Source organism: Schistocerca gregaria, chromosome 4, assembly GCF_023897955.1.
Source record: "Schistocerca gregaria isolate iqSchGreg1 chromosome 4, iqSchGreg1.2, whole genome shotgun sequence".
Taxonomy (NCBI): domain Eukaryota; kingdom Metazoa; phylum Arthropoda; class Insecta; order Orthoptera; family Acrididae; genus Schistocerca; species Schistocerca gregaria.
Window position 1 is genome coordinate 769,305,014 of NC_064923.1, and position 16,043 is coordinate 769,321,056.

At 39.9% G+C, this 16,043-nt stretch overlaps 1 protein-coding gene across 2 annotated transcripts in view; it reads right to left on the reverse strand.

Annotated features, from left to right (window-relative positions):
- The window catches only part of LOC126365916 (catenin alpha), a 144,034-nt gene that overhangs the window by 14,057 nt on the left and 113,934 nt on the right, over positions 1-16,043 (reverse strand). For both annotated transcript variants that reach the window (XM_050008656.1, XM_050008655.1), the window contains 4 exons: positions 9,420-9,489; positions 9,228-9,295; positions 1,833-2,014; positions 56-296 (listed from right to left, as the gene is read on the reverse strand). In XM_050008656.1, coding sequence (XP_049864613.1) covers positions 56-296; positions 1,833-2,014; positions 9,228-9,295; positions 9,420-9,489 — 561 coding nt within the window. The remainder of the gene's footprint in view (positions 1-55; positions 297-1,832; positions 2,015-9,227; positions 9,296-9,419; positions 9,490-16,043) is intronic.

A 16,043-nucleotide genomic window follows, 5' to 3' on the forward strand; every position in this document is an offset into this window, starting at 1 on the left:
AACAATGAAAACAGAAACAATCTGCATGATGTCACACTCGATATAATATACTTACACCAGAAACTATAAGCTCTCCACTAATATTCTGAACATCAGCCTTCACTTTAGATGTAATGTTCATCTGGTGACAATATAGAGCAATCCTCTGTAAGTAAGCCAACAGATCTTTCTTTGTCGATGATTCAGGGCACTGGTCAGCTATCTGTCTAGTAAGTTTGTCCAGTTTTGTTCCAGCTTCAGAAATTTTCTTTGCTGCATTGATAACGTCCATTGTTGTTTTCAATGGTCCCCGACCACTGCAGAATAAGAGAAGAAATAGTTGCAGCAAGATACAACAAAATTGGTATAGCAAACCCAATAACCATCATTCTGAGTGTATCATGTTAACAGTGCTTGAAATTTATATAAGTATTTTGAAAAGACATAAATATCAAAGAACTCACAACTGTCAGTATCTTTTCAGATTTCTGCTCTCTTAAATCATTCTTTCCCCTTTCAAGTTACCTTATTCCCTCATCTACCTTATTTAATTAATTCATTGAACTTTCCTTCTATCAACTCAAATAACCGACAGCTTCTGACACTGCAGACTGTTGATGAATGTCTGTGCATATGGACTAGGTGTCCAGATATGTGAGTGGCTTGAAGACTTCTTAAGTAATAGTACCCCGTACACTGTACCTGACAGCAAGTGTTCATCAGAAACAAGGACATAGTCAGGAAAGCCCATGGGAAGTGTGACAACTGCTCTTATTCTCTATATAGGTAAGTGATCTGGCAGACAGGATGAACACCAATTTGCAGCTGTTCACTGATGACACTGTGGTGTACAGATAGGTGTTGGTGTTGAGTGACTGTAGGAGGATACACATGACTTAACACAGAACTTTTAGCTGGGACATGAATAACAGCTTGCCCTAAATGTAAAAAAGTAAGTTAATGCGGATGAATAAGAAAACATATCTAAAATCAAAGATGATGTAGCTTACCAAACAAAAGTGTTGGTATGTTGATACACACACAAATAAACACAAACACACACACAGAATTCAAGCTTTCGCAACCGGCGGTTGCTTCGCACGGAAAGAGGGAAGGAGAGGGAAAAACAAAATGCCCTTTATTCAAAGTAAAAATAAATAAGTTGCAGCAGAGGTGAATGTATAATGTCATTTGACAGAAATTATTTCAATACACAAGACACAACAATAATTCCAACAATTTTGGATACAAACAGCAGAAGTAGATTATAAGTGTAGTAAGAATGGAGGAAACTACTGTATTTTTAGTTTAGGTCAAAGAAGAAATGCTTCTTGTTTTCAGGTAATCTGCCAAATTTTTTATCATATTGTATGCCTCAAAATATCATATCTGTCTTCAACAATAATAGAAAATTCTGTAAGCTGTGTTTGGCAATGCAACTGGAAAAAGTATAGCTGAATTGGTTTTTGATAGATGGTCTGACTCCAGAGCAAACTCAATTATCTTCAATAAAAATAAGGTAGCATGTGTGTACCGTACAATGCAATTCTTAAACATCCTAAAGCTCTCCAGCATCACCTACACAATACCTTCTACATTTTATACATTTATTGTCGATATACACACAAATTATTTTCATACTTTAATTGTTGCAAATATTCTTGCCTTTAAACCACAATATACTAACAGACCATTAAATGTTTATGTAGTCAAAGAATCAACTAATTGCATGGAAAAATGCACAAGCCTGTTATATGTATTTAAAAGAATATGTAGTTAGAGAATGAACAATTTGTATGGACAAATGCACAAGCATATTTTACGTATTTAAAAGAACCAATTATTTTACTTACCGTGTGAAATCAGTCATCTCCATCATAATCATGCACATGTGTTTTGCCAGAACAATAATATCATTTCCTGTGTCGTCCCATTTGGCAACTTCACGATCAAATTTCAGTTTTTCACTACGGAAGTATTCTACCTGTTGGGCAATCTTCTGCTTATCTTCTTCAGTCATCTTACGCATGGCTTCCTGTAACATAGCTCCAAATCAAGCGCACTGCAAACACTGTGGGAATTCCTAATTTCTAAAACATAGAAATGAAATATTTTATCATTATTCTGGACTCTTTGTATCAAGTATTTTCATACAATTAAATTTGTTTGTTTTCTCTAAGCTCATAACTGACTTGCCGTAAGTATGGACTCGAACTTACAACTACCATGTACAGTGGTTGAACAGAGCAAAATATAACCTATGAATATGTATGTATCTGTTTATTAATTGAGGCCAGGAGGATTACAGGAGCAAGAATAACTTCCAGCTTTGTAGTTCAAGCTTTTCTGAACTATGTAGATAGGAGCTGTTATTGTTACACATCCTACACTGCCTTACCTTCCTGGCCTCAATCTCTGCTGACCCACTCCACCCACACCCCCTATCCCACAGTCTCCCCTACCCCACGTATCTGCTGCCTCTATTCCCCACATTCTCAGCTGGCTACCTCCTTCTGGGCCGCCAACTACCCCTCCTCAACCTCTCCTACTGTTCTGTGCCCACCCCATCTGACACAGCCACTCATGTCAATCCCCTGCTAAAATGTAATCACATCATCTTATGTTCAGCCTGTACCGTGTACACTGATTCACAAGGAAGGTTTGTGTATATGATTTATTGTCTGTAGCAAGATGTGTGTGTAATATAAATACTGTTATTTCTTCCCTATTTAATTGGCATTTGGAGCAACATCTCACAGCTACCATCAGGTGGGAAGAGCAGTAAAGTAACACTGCCATAAAATCATACAGCAGCAAAGACTTACCACAATCTATAAATTAAAATTGGCCACTATGTTTTTCTATCTGTATATGAAGGCCAATTGCAGGAACTACTGCAGAGATTTTGGAATGGATTTCACTAACAGAAGGTTTGTGTACATCACTTCGTATCATAAATAAATCATCCGGCTGTATATAGGGACCTTTGCAAAGCCAGTGCAGGTCACTAGTTATGTATAAAATAAAGTGTAGTTGCTTAGGGAATGTGGGCCAAGTGCAAACATTTAAAAAATTAAATAACATTTGTCATTCAAAGAATGATGAAGCTTTCAAACTATCCACTCTTTGAATGAATTGTTAGTGAAATAATAATTTCTGTGTTGTTAGGTATTCACACTGACCAAAAATCTACACGAAGTGTGATGGTGGGAGACAGAAGGCCATTAGCAGTAGTAAAAAAAAAAACAAGAGTTGGTTGGTCGGCTGGTTTAAAAGGAGGAGGGACGAAGACCAAACTCCTAGGTCATCGGTCCCTCGTTCTGATTAAAATAATTCCACAAGGGAGTAAAATAATCGAGAGATACAAAGCACAGCTGGAAACTACAAGAATGACAGAAGTGCAACAAACACTAAAATTGACAAAATCGGAGAAGAAAACCACAGAGAGATGCAGGAAAAATGTATAAGAGATCAAAACAAGAGAGCAGATTACCATGGCTGGCTGACCATGAGAATAAAAAGGAGAAGCCAGCCACTCTGCGACACATTAAAACCTCCACCCTAAAAGCACTAGGGTTGAGGACATGCACTAAAACTTAGATCAAATGATAAAACCCACCCTCACGAATAAAAAGTAAAACTAAAGCTGCTGTTGAGGCATTGTCACCCAACACCGAAGATAGGATGCTGGGAAAGTTAAAAGTCCACTGCAGAACGGCTAAAAGTGGGCAGTCCAGCAAGAGGTGGACAACCATCATTTGTGAGCCACAGCAACACCGAGGTGGGTACTCGCGACGGAGGAGGTAACCATGCGTTAGTCACGCACGGCCAATGCAGAGCTGGCAGAGAACAACTGATTCCCTGTGAGAGGACCGCATGGAAGACTTCCGCACATTTGTAGTATCCTTAATGACATGCAGTTTGTTGGGCATACTGTTATGCCATTCCATCTCCCAAAGACAAAAAACCCTGGTGTGTAAGACAGAACGCAGGTCAGTTTCCAAGATACCCATCTCCAGAAGTAGTTTTCTCGTAGCCTGTTTGGCCAGCCTGTCAGCAAGTTCATTGCCTGGGATTCTGGCATGTCCTGGGGTCCACACAAACACCAGTGGATGACGGAACCATTCCAGGGCATAGACGGACTCCTGAATGGACAATACCAAAGGATGGCAAAGGTAGCATTGATCAATAGCTTGTAGGCTACTCCAGGAGTCAGTACACAGGGGAAATGATTCACCTGGGCATCAGTGGATGTGCTCAAGAGCACGAGATAGGGCCACCAGCTCTGCAGTGAAAACACTGCAGCCATTTGGCAAGGAGTGCTGTTCAATATGTCCTACATTAGCATACGCAAAGCCTATGTGACCATCAGCCATCGGTATAAAAACTACTTCATGGCCCCGGTACATGTCATGAATCAAGAGGAAGTAATACCGGAGAGCCGCAGGGTTAACGGAGTCCTTAGGGCCACGCGAAAGGTCCAGAAGAATCTGCGGCCTAGGTATACACCATGGAGGTGTATGTGAATGGACCTCGAGGAGTTCAGACAGAAGGGACCAGACACGAACCGCTATCATAAGCCCTGATCTGGGCCGCCAACGTGGGAGATGAACCGCCATAGTTGGGAAAAAGAGACAGTAATTCAGATGCACAGGAAAACTATGAACGAGTGCAACATAACTGGCGAGCAGTTGTGCAAACATAATGTTCAATGGAGGGACTCTGGCCTCCACCAGGAAACTGGTCAACGGACTTGTTCTAAAAGCTCCAATCGCTAGGCGAATGCCTTAGTGGTGCACTGGTTCGAGTAATCGCAATGCTGAGGACAACGCCGAACTATAAACCAGACTCCCATAGTGAAGGCAGGATTGAACAAGGGCTCTGTAGAGCTGCAGTAGTGTAGAGCGATCTGCACCCCAGTTGGCGTTGCCCAGGCAGCGCAGGGCATTGAGGTGCTGCTAGCACTTCCACTTACGCTGACGAAGGTGAGGTAGCCAAGTCAATTGGGCGTCGAAAACCAGTCCTAAGAATTGATATATATCCACTACAGTGAGTGAATCGTCATTAAGATAAAGTTCTGGTTCTGGACGAACAGTGCGAAGTCGACAGAAATGCATGACACGGTTTCACGGCTGAAAACTGGAAGCTGTAGGCTAGAGCCCATGAGTGCGCCTTGTGAATGGATCCCTGTAAGCGCCGCTCCCACTCTGTAAATAAAGCGTTACAGGGTTTACGGTGGCATGTAGTGAACGAGAGGACTTTCCTTACCATCCGCCATTAGAGAGTGCAAAAGGCTGGGGAATAGTTCTCCGACGAAGAGGCTCGAGCATAGTGCTCAGCAAAGTGCTCGGCAATTGTGCTTGCACGAGTAGCTAACACGCCATTGATGTTAACCATTGATGTTAATGCCAGGGACACCTGCGGGGTTTTGTGCCCAAAAAGACGTCCGATCTTCGTCCAGACTTGGGAAGGTGACATATGGCACCCAACAGTCAACATGTACCTCTCCCAACACTCCTTTTTCCGTCGTTTCACAAGCTGGTGAACGCAGGCACGGAGCCGCTTAAAGGCTATTAGAAGCTCTAGGGAAGGGTGCCACTTATGTCACTGTAGAGCTCACCGATGCTCTTTAATTGCCTCAGCAACTCCAGATGATCACCAAGGGGTTGTCTTTCGCCGGGAGCATGCTAAAGAACAAGAAATCACATTTTACACCACAGAAACGATCGTTGTAGTAACCTGTTCAATGACAACACTGATGACACAATGTGGGGGAGAATCAGTGGTGACAGCAGAGGTGAAGGCTTCCCAATCTGCCTTGTTTAAAGCCCATCTGGGTAGGTGTCTGTGGGCATGATACCAGGGGAGTGACAGGAAGATGAGGAAGGGGTCACTACCACACAGGTCATCACGTGCTCTCCAGTGGATAGATGGGAGAAGGCCAGGACTGCAAACCGACGGATCAATGGCCGAATATGTGCCATGTGCCACACTGAAATGTGTGAAGGCATCTGTATTTAAGAGGCAGAGGTCGAGTTGTGACAGTAAATTTTTGACCTCCCTACCTCGGCCAGCAATCATTGCACCACCCCACAAGGGGCTATGCATGTTAAAATCTCCCAAAAGTAGGAAAGATTTAGTGAGTTGATCAATCAGTACAGAGAATACGTTCAGGGGTATTGCACCATCTGGAGAAAGATATACATTGCAGACAGTTATTTCCTGCATTGTCCTTATCCTGACAGCCACAAGAGGCGTTTGAAAGGGCACAGGTTCACTACATATTGAGCTCAGGACATAGACGCAAACTCCACCTGACACACTATTGTAGTCGCTACAGTTCCTGTAATATCCCTTAGAGCTGCAGAAGGCAGGTCCCGCATTGCGGGGAACCAAGTTTCCTGGAGGGCAATGCAGAAAGCAGGTGTAAAGCTTAACAATTGCCACAGCTCAGCTAGGCAGTGGAAAAAACCACCGCAATTCCACTGGAGGATTACATGACTGCGAGACTGGGAAAGCATGAAACACTCAGTGTGGCAGTCTACACCTCAGAGTCAACTGCTACCAACAGATGAGTATCTGTGCAGTCGACATCCATTGTGTCCGAGGGCCCAGCGAGATCTAGGTCCTCAGCTGATGCCAGAATCTCCATATAATCGTCAAGACACAGAGCCTGTAGGTAGTGACGTTGTGGGTGCCTCCCAAGTGCCTTGGTTCTGCGGGGTCTTTTTCTTTTTAGGTTTCTCTGCCGCTCCTTAGGTTTATCCGGCTGGGAGTACTTCACTGATTCAGTCTCAGGGACTGAGGAGAACCATGAAGCCCTACGACCAGCTACCTGTGGATGCTTCTGCCAATGGCAGGTGTCAGCTTTGCCCAAGGGATCCGTCCCTGGCGAGAGGAGCCGAAGAACACTTATGCTTCTCCAGCTGAGAAAAGGGGACTGACGTCCCCAATGATTGAGAGAGTGTTGCTCCTGAAGTAGGTTGTGCAGGAGCAACAGGGAGGGAAACGCACCCAACCAACAAGGAGCAGGTGGAGTCTAGCGGCTCTGAGAGCCAATTGTACGGGACGGAACTGAAGATGGTAGAACCGTTGTCGTAGCGGAAGCGTAGGTTGTGTCGTATGCACAAGATGTAGCCTCTCATATTTTCTCTTAGCCTCAGAGTAGGTCAGTCGGTCCATGGCCTTGCATTCCATTATTTTTCATTATTTCTGGAGAATCCTGCAGTCTGGTGAGCAAGGCGAATGGTTCTCTCCGCAGCTGACACAGAAGGGAGGTGAGACACAGGGAATATTGTGATGTGAAGGACGTCCACAATATTGACAGGTGACACTGGAAGTACAGCAGGAAGACATATCGCCGAACTTCCACCACTTAAAGCACCGCATCGAGGGAGGGATATACGGCTTTACGTCCATCACCTTGACCTTCTCGAGTAATGTGCCACGCTCGAAGGCCAAGATGAAGACACCGGCGGCAACCTGATTCTCCCTTGGACCGTGGTGGACGTGCGGGACAAAATGGACTCCCCGCCACTCTAAATTGGTGTGCAGCTAATCGTCAGGGCTGCAAAAGAAGGTCCCTATGAAATATGATACCCTGAACCATATTTAAGCTCTTATAGGGCGTGATGGAAACAGAAACATCCCCTAGCTTGTCACAGGCGAGTAGTACCCGTGACTGGGCAGAGGACGCTGTTGTGATCAAGACTGACCCTGACCGCATTTTGGACAAGCCCTCCGCCTCCCCAAACTTGACCTCTAAATGCTCCCCAAAACACTGAGGTTTCATTGACAAGAAAGGTTCCCCGTCAACTCTTGTACATACACGGTACCGGGGTGAATAAGCTTCACTGCCAGCCTTAGCCTGGCATTACTCCCACGGTGTGGCCCGGGGAGGGGAGCGGGGGGCGATTTGGGGTCATATTTCTTAGCACTAGAAGTAAGGTAAAAGCTAATGCCATTTCCTTTTCTTTATGTAATGGACAGCTGCATCAAAGCAGTTTCTGGACTAAAGACCACAACAGCAACAACATGTGTGTCTATGTGTACTCACAATTTATTTGCCAAAAAGTGGTTGCCTGCCAGCCTCAGATTATTTATAAAATTAACCCAGAGCTGACATACCCAACTGTTCAATATCAAACTCATCTACAAACATAGCCCATATCATTTGTATCTGCTGTTTAGGTATGACACATAATGAAACGGAGCACCATTAAAGAGAGAGGTTTGGGTACAGAGGGTGGAAAAAAAAAACTGACAGGCAGAAGAGGTAAGATGCCAACCTCTTGATGCACCTTTCACATATTTCTCTCTATCCAGCTCACACCCATTTCTTGCTGATTTGTATTCATTTTATTCTGCAATACTGCATGGCCTTCCTATTACAAATGTTCACAGACCTTGTAACCAATGAACACCTACATTAACAGTGTATGCTCATCACACATAAAACTTGCAATTCTCATTTATCTTTGTCATTGTCCTCTCTCATGCAAGAATACCCTTGGGCTCAGTTTTTAATTTGCCCTCAGTAAATTGTTTTGCCATTTCCCACCTCTCTTTCAATTCTTTCAGCTCTCCAGGCAAGTATACCTTGTGTTGATCAGTTATTTCACTTTCATATGTGTCAGTCATTCGTTGAACAAATGGTGTTCTGGAAACTGTTTCTCGCTACACTCAACACTTAATGAAAGAAAATGGTTGTCTTACACAGAGCAGGCAAACTGTCTCAGGAAAACACAGTGACCACCTTGTATTTTTTTTAAAATTATATATATCAGTCTAGGCCATACAAATTCACTATCAGATAATATAAGTATGTTAGACTGCAAACCATCATTTATTTCTACGTTAACTTATAACTCAGACAAAAATAAACAAATAAATAAATGAAAAAGTGAGTCATAAATTTCATCAAAATAATGATTCCAGATGGATCAAATTGCTGCAATAATGCATAATTCAGTACTTCATATTTACTTATCATACAAGAAAGAAATAAAGGAAATGTCTAGTTTAGCATACAGAAGACTGACTCTCTCTCTCTCTCTCTCTCTCTCTCTCTCTCTCTCTCTCTCTCTCTCATTCAAGCATCCTTTAGTTTTTCATTTTTAATGACTTACAGTCTGGCAGATTACATTACCTAAAAATGATACTAATGACTATTAAATGGAGAAGAAAGTCTTAACAATACAATAAAGTAAGTCTTGCTGTAGAAGTAACAAGTAAAGTTTAAGCCTTACCCTTGCAGTTGTGATTCCACTGATGTCAGGATACTCATCAACACCATGTTCTCCTGTATGAGCACTTGCTGAAATTAATTAATGTTTTCTGTATTACTTTTTGAAAGTCAAATACAACAAAGATATTTGAATGTGATAATAAAGAAATAATGGCAAAAAAGATCTAACACCATTAATAAATGTATTGCTTACATTTGCTCCTTGTTTCAATTGTGTAATGTTCATCAAATTCAACATCTTCTGGGTCAAGTTCTTCATCAGTCTGAAAGGCAGGAAAAATGAATAACATGTGTAAGAGATAAACATCTGCTGTAAATTCTTTACTTATTTATTTACTTGTTTGTATTTACCACCACCACCAATTAACATGGCACCATTAATTAGCTAATTTACTATTCTGATAATCAATTAACATGGCAAATTTAATTGTAGAATTGTTCCACAGGACACATTCACTATAAAATATGTTACAATATGGAATATGTCAACAAGACAAACATAAAAAATATTTATACATGACAAAAATATTTGTGTATACACAGGGTGTATACGTGGACAAGGAAAGAAAATTCCCGGACTTTTCACAGATTTCCCGGTTAAAAATACACTTTCTCCCGGGTGAAAATACACTTTTTCCGTGCTAAGTGACAGTATACTCTTGCTCGGCACTGTACAACTCATCAATCCTTTGTATGTTTATAGTTTTATATACGGGCGTAGAATTTCCCGGCACTTTAGAAAACGAAACTCGGGAGCGAAAAATACATTTTGAAAGATCTTCGATGTGCAGCAACATATACGCTGCATATTTCCGTATTACGAAGGAACAAATTTGAATTCCACCAAACACCGCATATCACTTTCCGAAAACATTGAAATCGAGATGCGCTTTTGTAAACCAGTCATAGCTCATGTCACGTGATCTCGCCAGCTGATAGCTCATGTCACGTGATCTCGCCAGCTGATGACAGCATAGGACATGTGATGTAGTCAGCCAATAGCAGCAAGATCACTTAAGTAGCGCGAACACACAAATAAGAAAAATTAATGGTTTAAATTAAAGCTGGAAGAGAAGCTAAGCTTCCACATATAATGTTAATCTTTTTTGCACGGGTACACTTTAAGATACATCACACAAATGTGCCAGTAAAATTTTTAATAATGACGTAAATGTCTTATCTTCTGGGTTCGAAATTCTTCTAAATGGTCGTCCTCAAAGAGTTGATTTTTAAATGAGAGTCAAATGCTTTGTGATTTAAGAAATTCATCGTACATTCTCGCACACAGTTCATCTTGTGTAAAAGGAAATTTGTTTTGAATGTAAAACTTTTCAAACCACCATTCACAGTTGGAAGATAGTGCCAGATAACAGGCGTCACCGCGCTTACGCAGCAACGATGACGTAGGAAGCCAATATGTTCGTACATGTATAACATTAAAAGATCTTACATTATGTCATAAAAGAAACAAGATATCGGAGGATACTTCAAGAGTGCCGGAATTTCGTGAACCATACTAAAATGCAGAATGTGACTTAAAATGCACATTCGTATGTCCAGAATCGTACGTAAAGTTTCTTGGAGTACCAGTACAGTATTAACTCATGTTTGGTTCTTTATAATGGCATAATGCCATACGTGCACTAGAAATGCAGCAAACAGTTAAAACTAGCCAACAGTGCGAAATTAAACACTTCATTTCAAATAAATTGACTGCCTCAGCAGAAAAGATTAATGAAAGTCAAAATTCTTTAGAAAACCGACAAAAATAACTTCACTGTTCTGCAAGGCGATTAATGCTTGAATGTCAGGAAAGTGGAAATAAAATCGAAAACTAATAACATATTTTAGCCTTCCGTAATTAATCTGATAACTCCCGGATGCAAAAATCCATTTGTTTTCATTTAACGTGAGAGCAATAAACGAAGAGAAGGCAACAAAATCACTGAACGTAAATACAGGTCATGTGGTGATGGCCCATCTCACCACCACAACTCAGACTGCTCTGGGCATCAGCCCCAGATTTACTATATTTCCAAACCGGGACAATATTAAGTATTGGCGCCCAGCCATACTTCCTGTAACCAGAAGCGAAAGAAGGTACTACTCATATGCGACTCAACTACGCATGCGCAAGAGCCCACCCGCAACTGCTCAAATGGATCTAATTTAAACAGTTGTCACATCAAGTTCATCGAAGGCAATTTGTTGATATGAAGCATTGCATAGTCGTTCTAAGGCCTTTGACACACTTTGCTGTTGGAAGAAGCTTGTATGAGCACTGTGTTTTGTTGTTGTATACGGCGCATTTCCTTTGCAACTTAAGTTGCATTTTCGTTTTTTTCCTCTCGTTCATGTTTTGTTGCTGCAGTATTATTCTGCAATAGCGAGATACAGTAGTATTCTTTCTTACAGTATTGTTTCTTACCAGTCAAAATCACAAAAATTTAACTGAAATGTAAAACAATGAAAAATTCCCAGAATTCTAAACAATTCCGGGTTTTACCCGGTTTTCTCCTGGATGAAAAAATTCCCAGATTTTTCCCGGATCTCCCAGGTCGTATACACCCTGATACAGCTGGCCATTCGGTCTTTTTTCTGTAGAAAGACAATTTATATATGTTCAAGAATTCCCCTATGATATAGAAAGAATCATTAAAGAGAAACATATTTAATCTACATTTGAAAACACTTCTGTTATTTTCGAACATTTCATTTCCATTGGTATGTAGTCAAATAGTTTTATAGCTGCATATTTCAGCCCCTTCTGTGGCAAAGTTATATTCCTAACAGAGTAATGCAGATCTTTTTCCTTCTAGTGTCGTGATTGTGAATGTTTCTGTTACACCCCAAACTCAGATGGATTGTTAACAAATTTCAGAAGTAAATAAATGTACTGTGAGGCTGTTATTAATATTCCCAGTTGCTTAAAGAGAGTTGTGCAGTATGTATGTGCACCCCAAATATAATTCTAATTACTTTCTTTTATGTAATGAATAACTTTGACCTTAATGAGGAGTCACCCCAAAATATTATCCCATAAGACTCCAGTGAATGAACTTGCCGACTTCTACATCCAGAAAGTTAGCAATTACCATTATCGCAGAAGTCACAAAACTCAACATTTTATCAGGTTTACTATAAGGTTTAAGTTTTCATCAATAGCAGCACAAACCTAAGAACTTAGAATTGTCTACTCTTTTAATTATTTCTTGTTGGTATAGTACGTTAATAGTATGCAAGATACTTTTGACTGTACACAAGCTGGATGAGCTGTGATTTTTTAACGCTAGCCCATTTGTGCAATACTAATCAGCAACTTTAACAAAAATATGATTTACTATTTTCTCTATTGATGCTTCTTTGCTCATGTCACTATAATGGTCACCTGATTCAAATAAAATGGCAGATCATTAACATAAAGCAAGAACAGCAGTGGGCCCATGACTGAACCCTCTAGGACTCCCACTGTATGTTCTCCCCATGCAGATGATGTGGCTTCCCTCTTTGTATTACCTGAACAGCCTAGGGTTAACTTCCAGCATTCTGTTTCTTAAATTAAAACAAAACCCAGCAAGTGCTGAACTACATATTCCATTCTCTTACAATATTATGAAAAGGATAGATTGCTACTCACCATACAGCAGATGTGTTGAATATGCAGACAGGCACAACAGAATTACTGCTCTACATTTTAGCTTTCAAGTAACCAAAAGTTCTTTTTTTGAAGCAGAAAACACAAACACATACACAAACACACACACAAACACACACACAAACACCAACACACACACACACAAACACAAACAAACACACAAACACACACACACAAACAAACACACAAACACACACACAAACACACACACACAAACACAAACACATGACCATTTTCTCTGGCAGCTGCGGTCAGACTCAGTGTCCAGAGACATTGGTCCCGTGTGTTTAAGTTGTGCTTGTGTGAAAGTGTGTGTTTTCTACTTCAGAAGAAGTCCTTTTGGCTGAAAGCTGAAATATATAGCAGTGTTTTGTACCAGCCTGCCAACCTATCCTTTTGATAATGATGTTATTCCACCCTGGACCTTCCATCATCTGGTTTCTCTAATAAAATATTATGACCAATACAATCAAATGCCTTTAATAAGTAATGGAAGATCCCAAATGTTGATATTTTATCACCTAAGATTTTATTATGTGCTCAGTAAGTGAGTTAATAGCTGATTCACTAGAGTGGCCCTTTTGAAATTCAAAATGTGATTGGCTAGGGTGACAACTCCAAAGTACATTACCTTTTCAGATATTTTAGAAAATGATGTGGTGTTGCCACTGGGTAGTAGTTATTGACATCTGCAGAGCTCCTTTCCTACAGAGTTCCCCAAAAATGACATATTTTAATCCACATGGGAAAACTCACAATTAATGAGGCATTACGTAAGTGACTGAGAACCTCACACATTATATAGCCAAAACTTTGCAGTGTATGATTGGAAATGTTATCCACTCCGTAGGAACTTAAAACCCCTTCCAAACAGAAATAAATTCAGTAAGAAATATCTTGAATTTTGAGCTAGTATTAGGCTCACTGTAACCTTCACATCAGTCAACATTTTTAAGCTTTTTTTTAAAAAAATATCTTCACCTGTTTTGTCATTAATCAGCCTCACAGTTTTGTTAGCAGATTTGTAAAATGAACATGGAGTTAAGTTACACAATGTGACTGACGAATAGTTTACCACAGAATAGCCATGTGTCTTTAACTTCTGCTTGTATGAATACATTGTCTACCTGTATAATGGTACTACTATGTTGAGAAACTCTGGTAGTGAAATTTATGATTGATACTAAATAATATGTTGCCACTGAATTCATTTTAATGCCCGATTGCAACAATCACAGAATTTCTATTTCATCATGTATATGTATGGCTGTAGTATCAACAATGGTGTCTGTTCTTTTGGACAAGTCTGAAAGAACGGACAGCACATGTATATAAATAACATGTGGCTAACAGCATCTCTAGCTCACTTTTCTATCAGAGTCCTTCAAGAAATTTACATTAAACTCACCCCTCCTTCTGCCTCACAGACAGCACAATAATCCATCAACATTCTTCAAAAAACTTATCAACTACACAATGGAGACCAGTATACTGTCATGATAAGTATCACATTTCCCAGTATAAACTCACAAGCACATGCTTCTATATCCTGATTGTACAGAATTTATTTTTTCTACATTTTTGTACTTATATTCCTTTTTTATGAATGTGACTACTACTATATCCAAACATTTACATAAACCAGTACACACCAGATTCTTTAAAGAATCAAACTCCCATGAATAAAATAGCTTGAAACCCCTGATTACTTTAGAAATGAGTTAATGTGTTAATTATTGGACTTTAAGCAAGGAAGCGAGAAAAAGTGTAGGAGAGGTTTGAAATTATGCTAAAAGTTTTATGAAAGTTTATCAGTGGCAACCAGTGAGCAAGTGGTAACAAGCTACAGCACACTGTAAATATTTGAATAAATTATGCCATTTATCTAGTTGTACGTGCCAGAAATCACACTAAAATTGTGCCATTTCTCTTCACATGTTTGCTGGTATGTAAAAAAATGAACAAATACCTGTTTTGTAGCACTTTCTGCACAGTAACTAGAAATTACAGTGCCAAGTGTGGAAATGATTACAGCCGTACTACGATTCATTCAAGAGAGAGACGCAGTTCTTCATTGTTCTGCTGCACATACTACAATCCTCTCAGAACAAAGTCAGTAAAGGCAAGAACAGAAATAACCTGAAGTTAGGCAATAATCTCACCATGCCTTCAGAGCTCTAAACAAGTGATCAATCAAAAGTTCGAATGGAAGGCCAATCAAAAAGTGTTATGTTTCATTCATGGGTAGCTTTATATTTCTAATCTGTTTTTGGCGCACTGAAGATTCATAACAAACAAGTCACCCTTGGTACAATTTCTTATAATTAAATGTCAATTACTGATACATCAGCAATAAAAGCTTTCAGGAGACCCTAACATAAATAACAGTATTGTTAAATGTTGCTCATGTTTAGCATGGCCACATGGTTAGAGATATACTGTCAAGGAATCTGAAGAAGTAGGTCCGTATCCTGTTCTTTCCAACTACTAAGATCTCACAAATAAATTAACAACTCATTTACTTTACTTTTTACTCCCTAGTATTATGGCAAGGCAAGTAGATTTCATTTTTCATTGTTTTATTACAAGATGAACTGGGAGTCTCTGCCAATTTAATTTCTTTCAATAATGGCTGCCTGAATTATGAATGTGACCTAAAATCAGTGTTTCACTTTATCCCGATAACCATAGGGAACACGAGTTAACCCGGAGCTGGTCATGCTACCCCAGAACTTAAAGAAAACTAGCACCGATTCATATCAGTGCCACCTCTGTGGCGGGTCAAGAATGTTTTTCCTCGTCCTCATAAAAGTTGGAAAATAACTCAAATTTTGTTTGTTTTAATTAGTTAATACCTTGTGGCACAATATTATGGGACAACACTTTCCATTCATGAAGAACCTTTTTTTTTTATATTTCCACCATTTGATGGTAAATTGCTCATTTATTTTATACAACCAAGATTTCGGCTCCGATTCTCAAGTGCATGCTGAATTGCCCGTGACTTGTCACAAATATTTTAACATTTCCTTCAACATATTTCGACAATTGCAACCACAGACAGCTCAGACAGATTTTAACATTCTAACGTAAAATGCAGAATGGCTACAAAGCCAAAATCATTAAATGAACAATTAACAGTCAAGTGGTGGAAATTTCTTT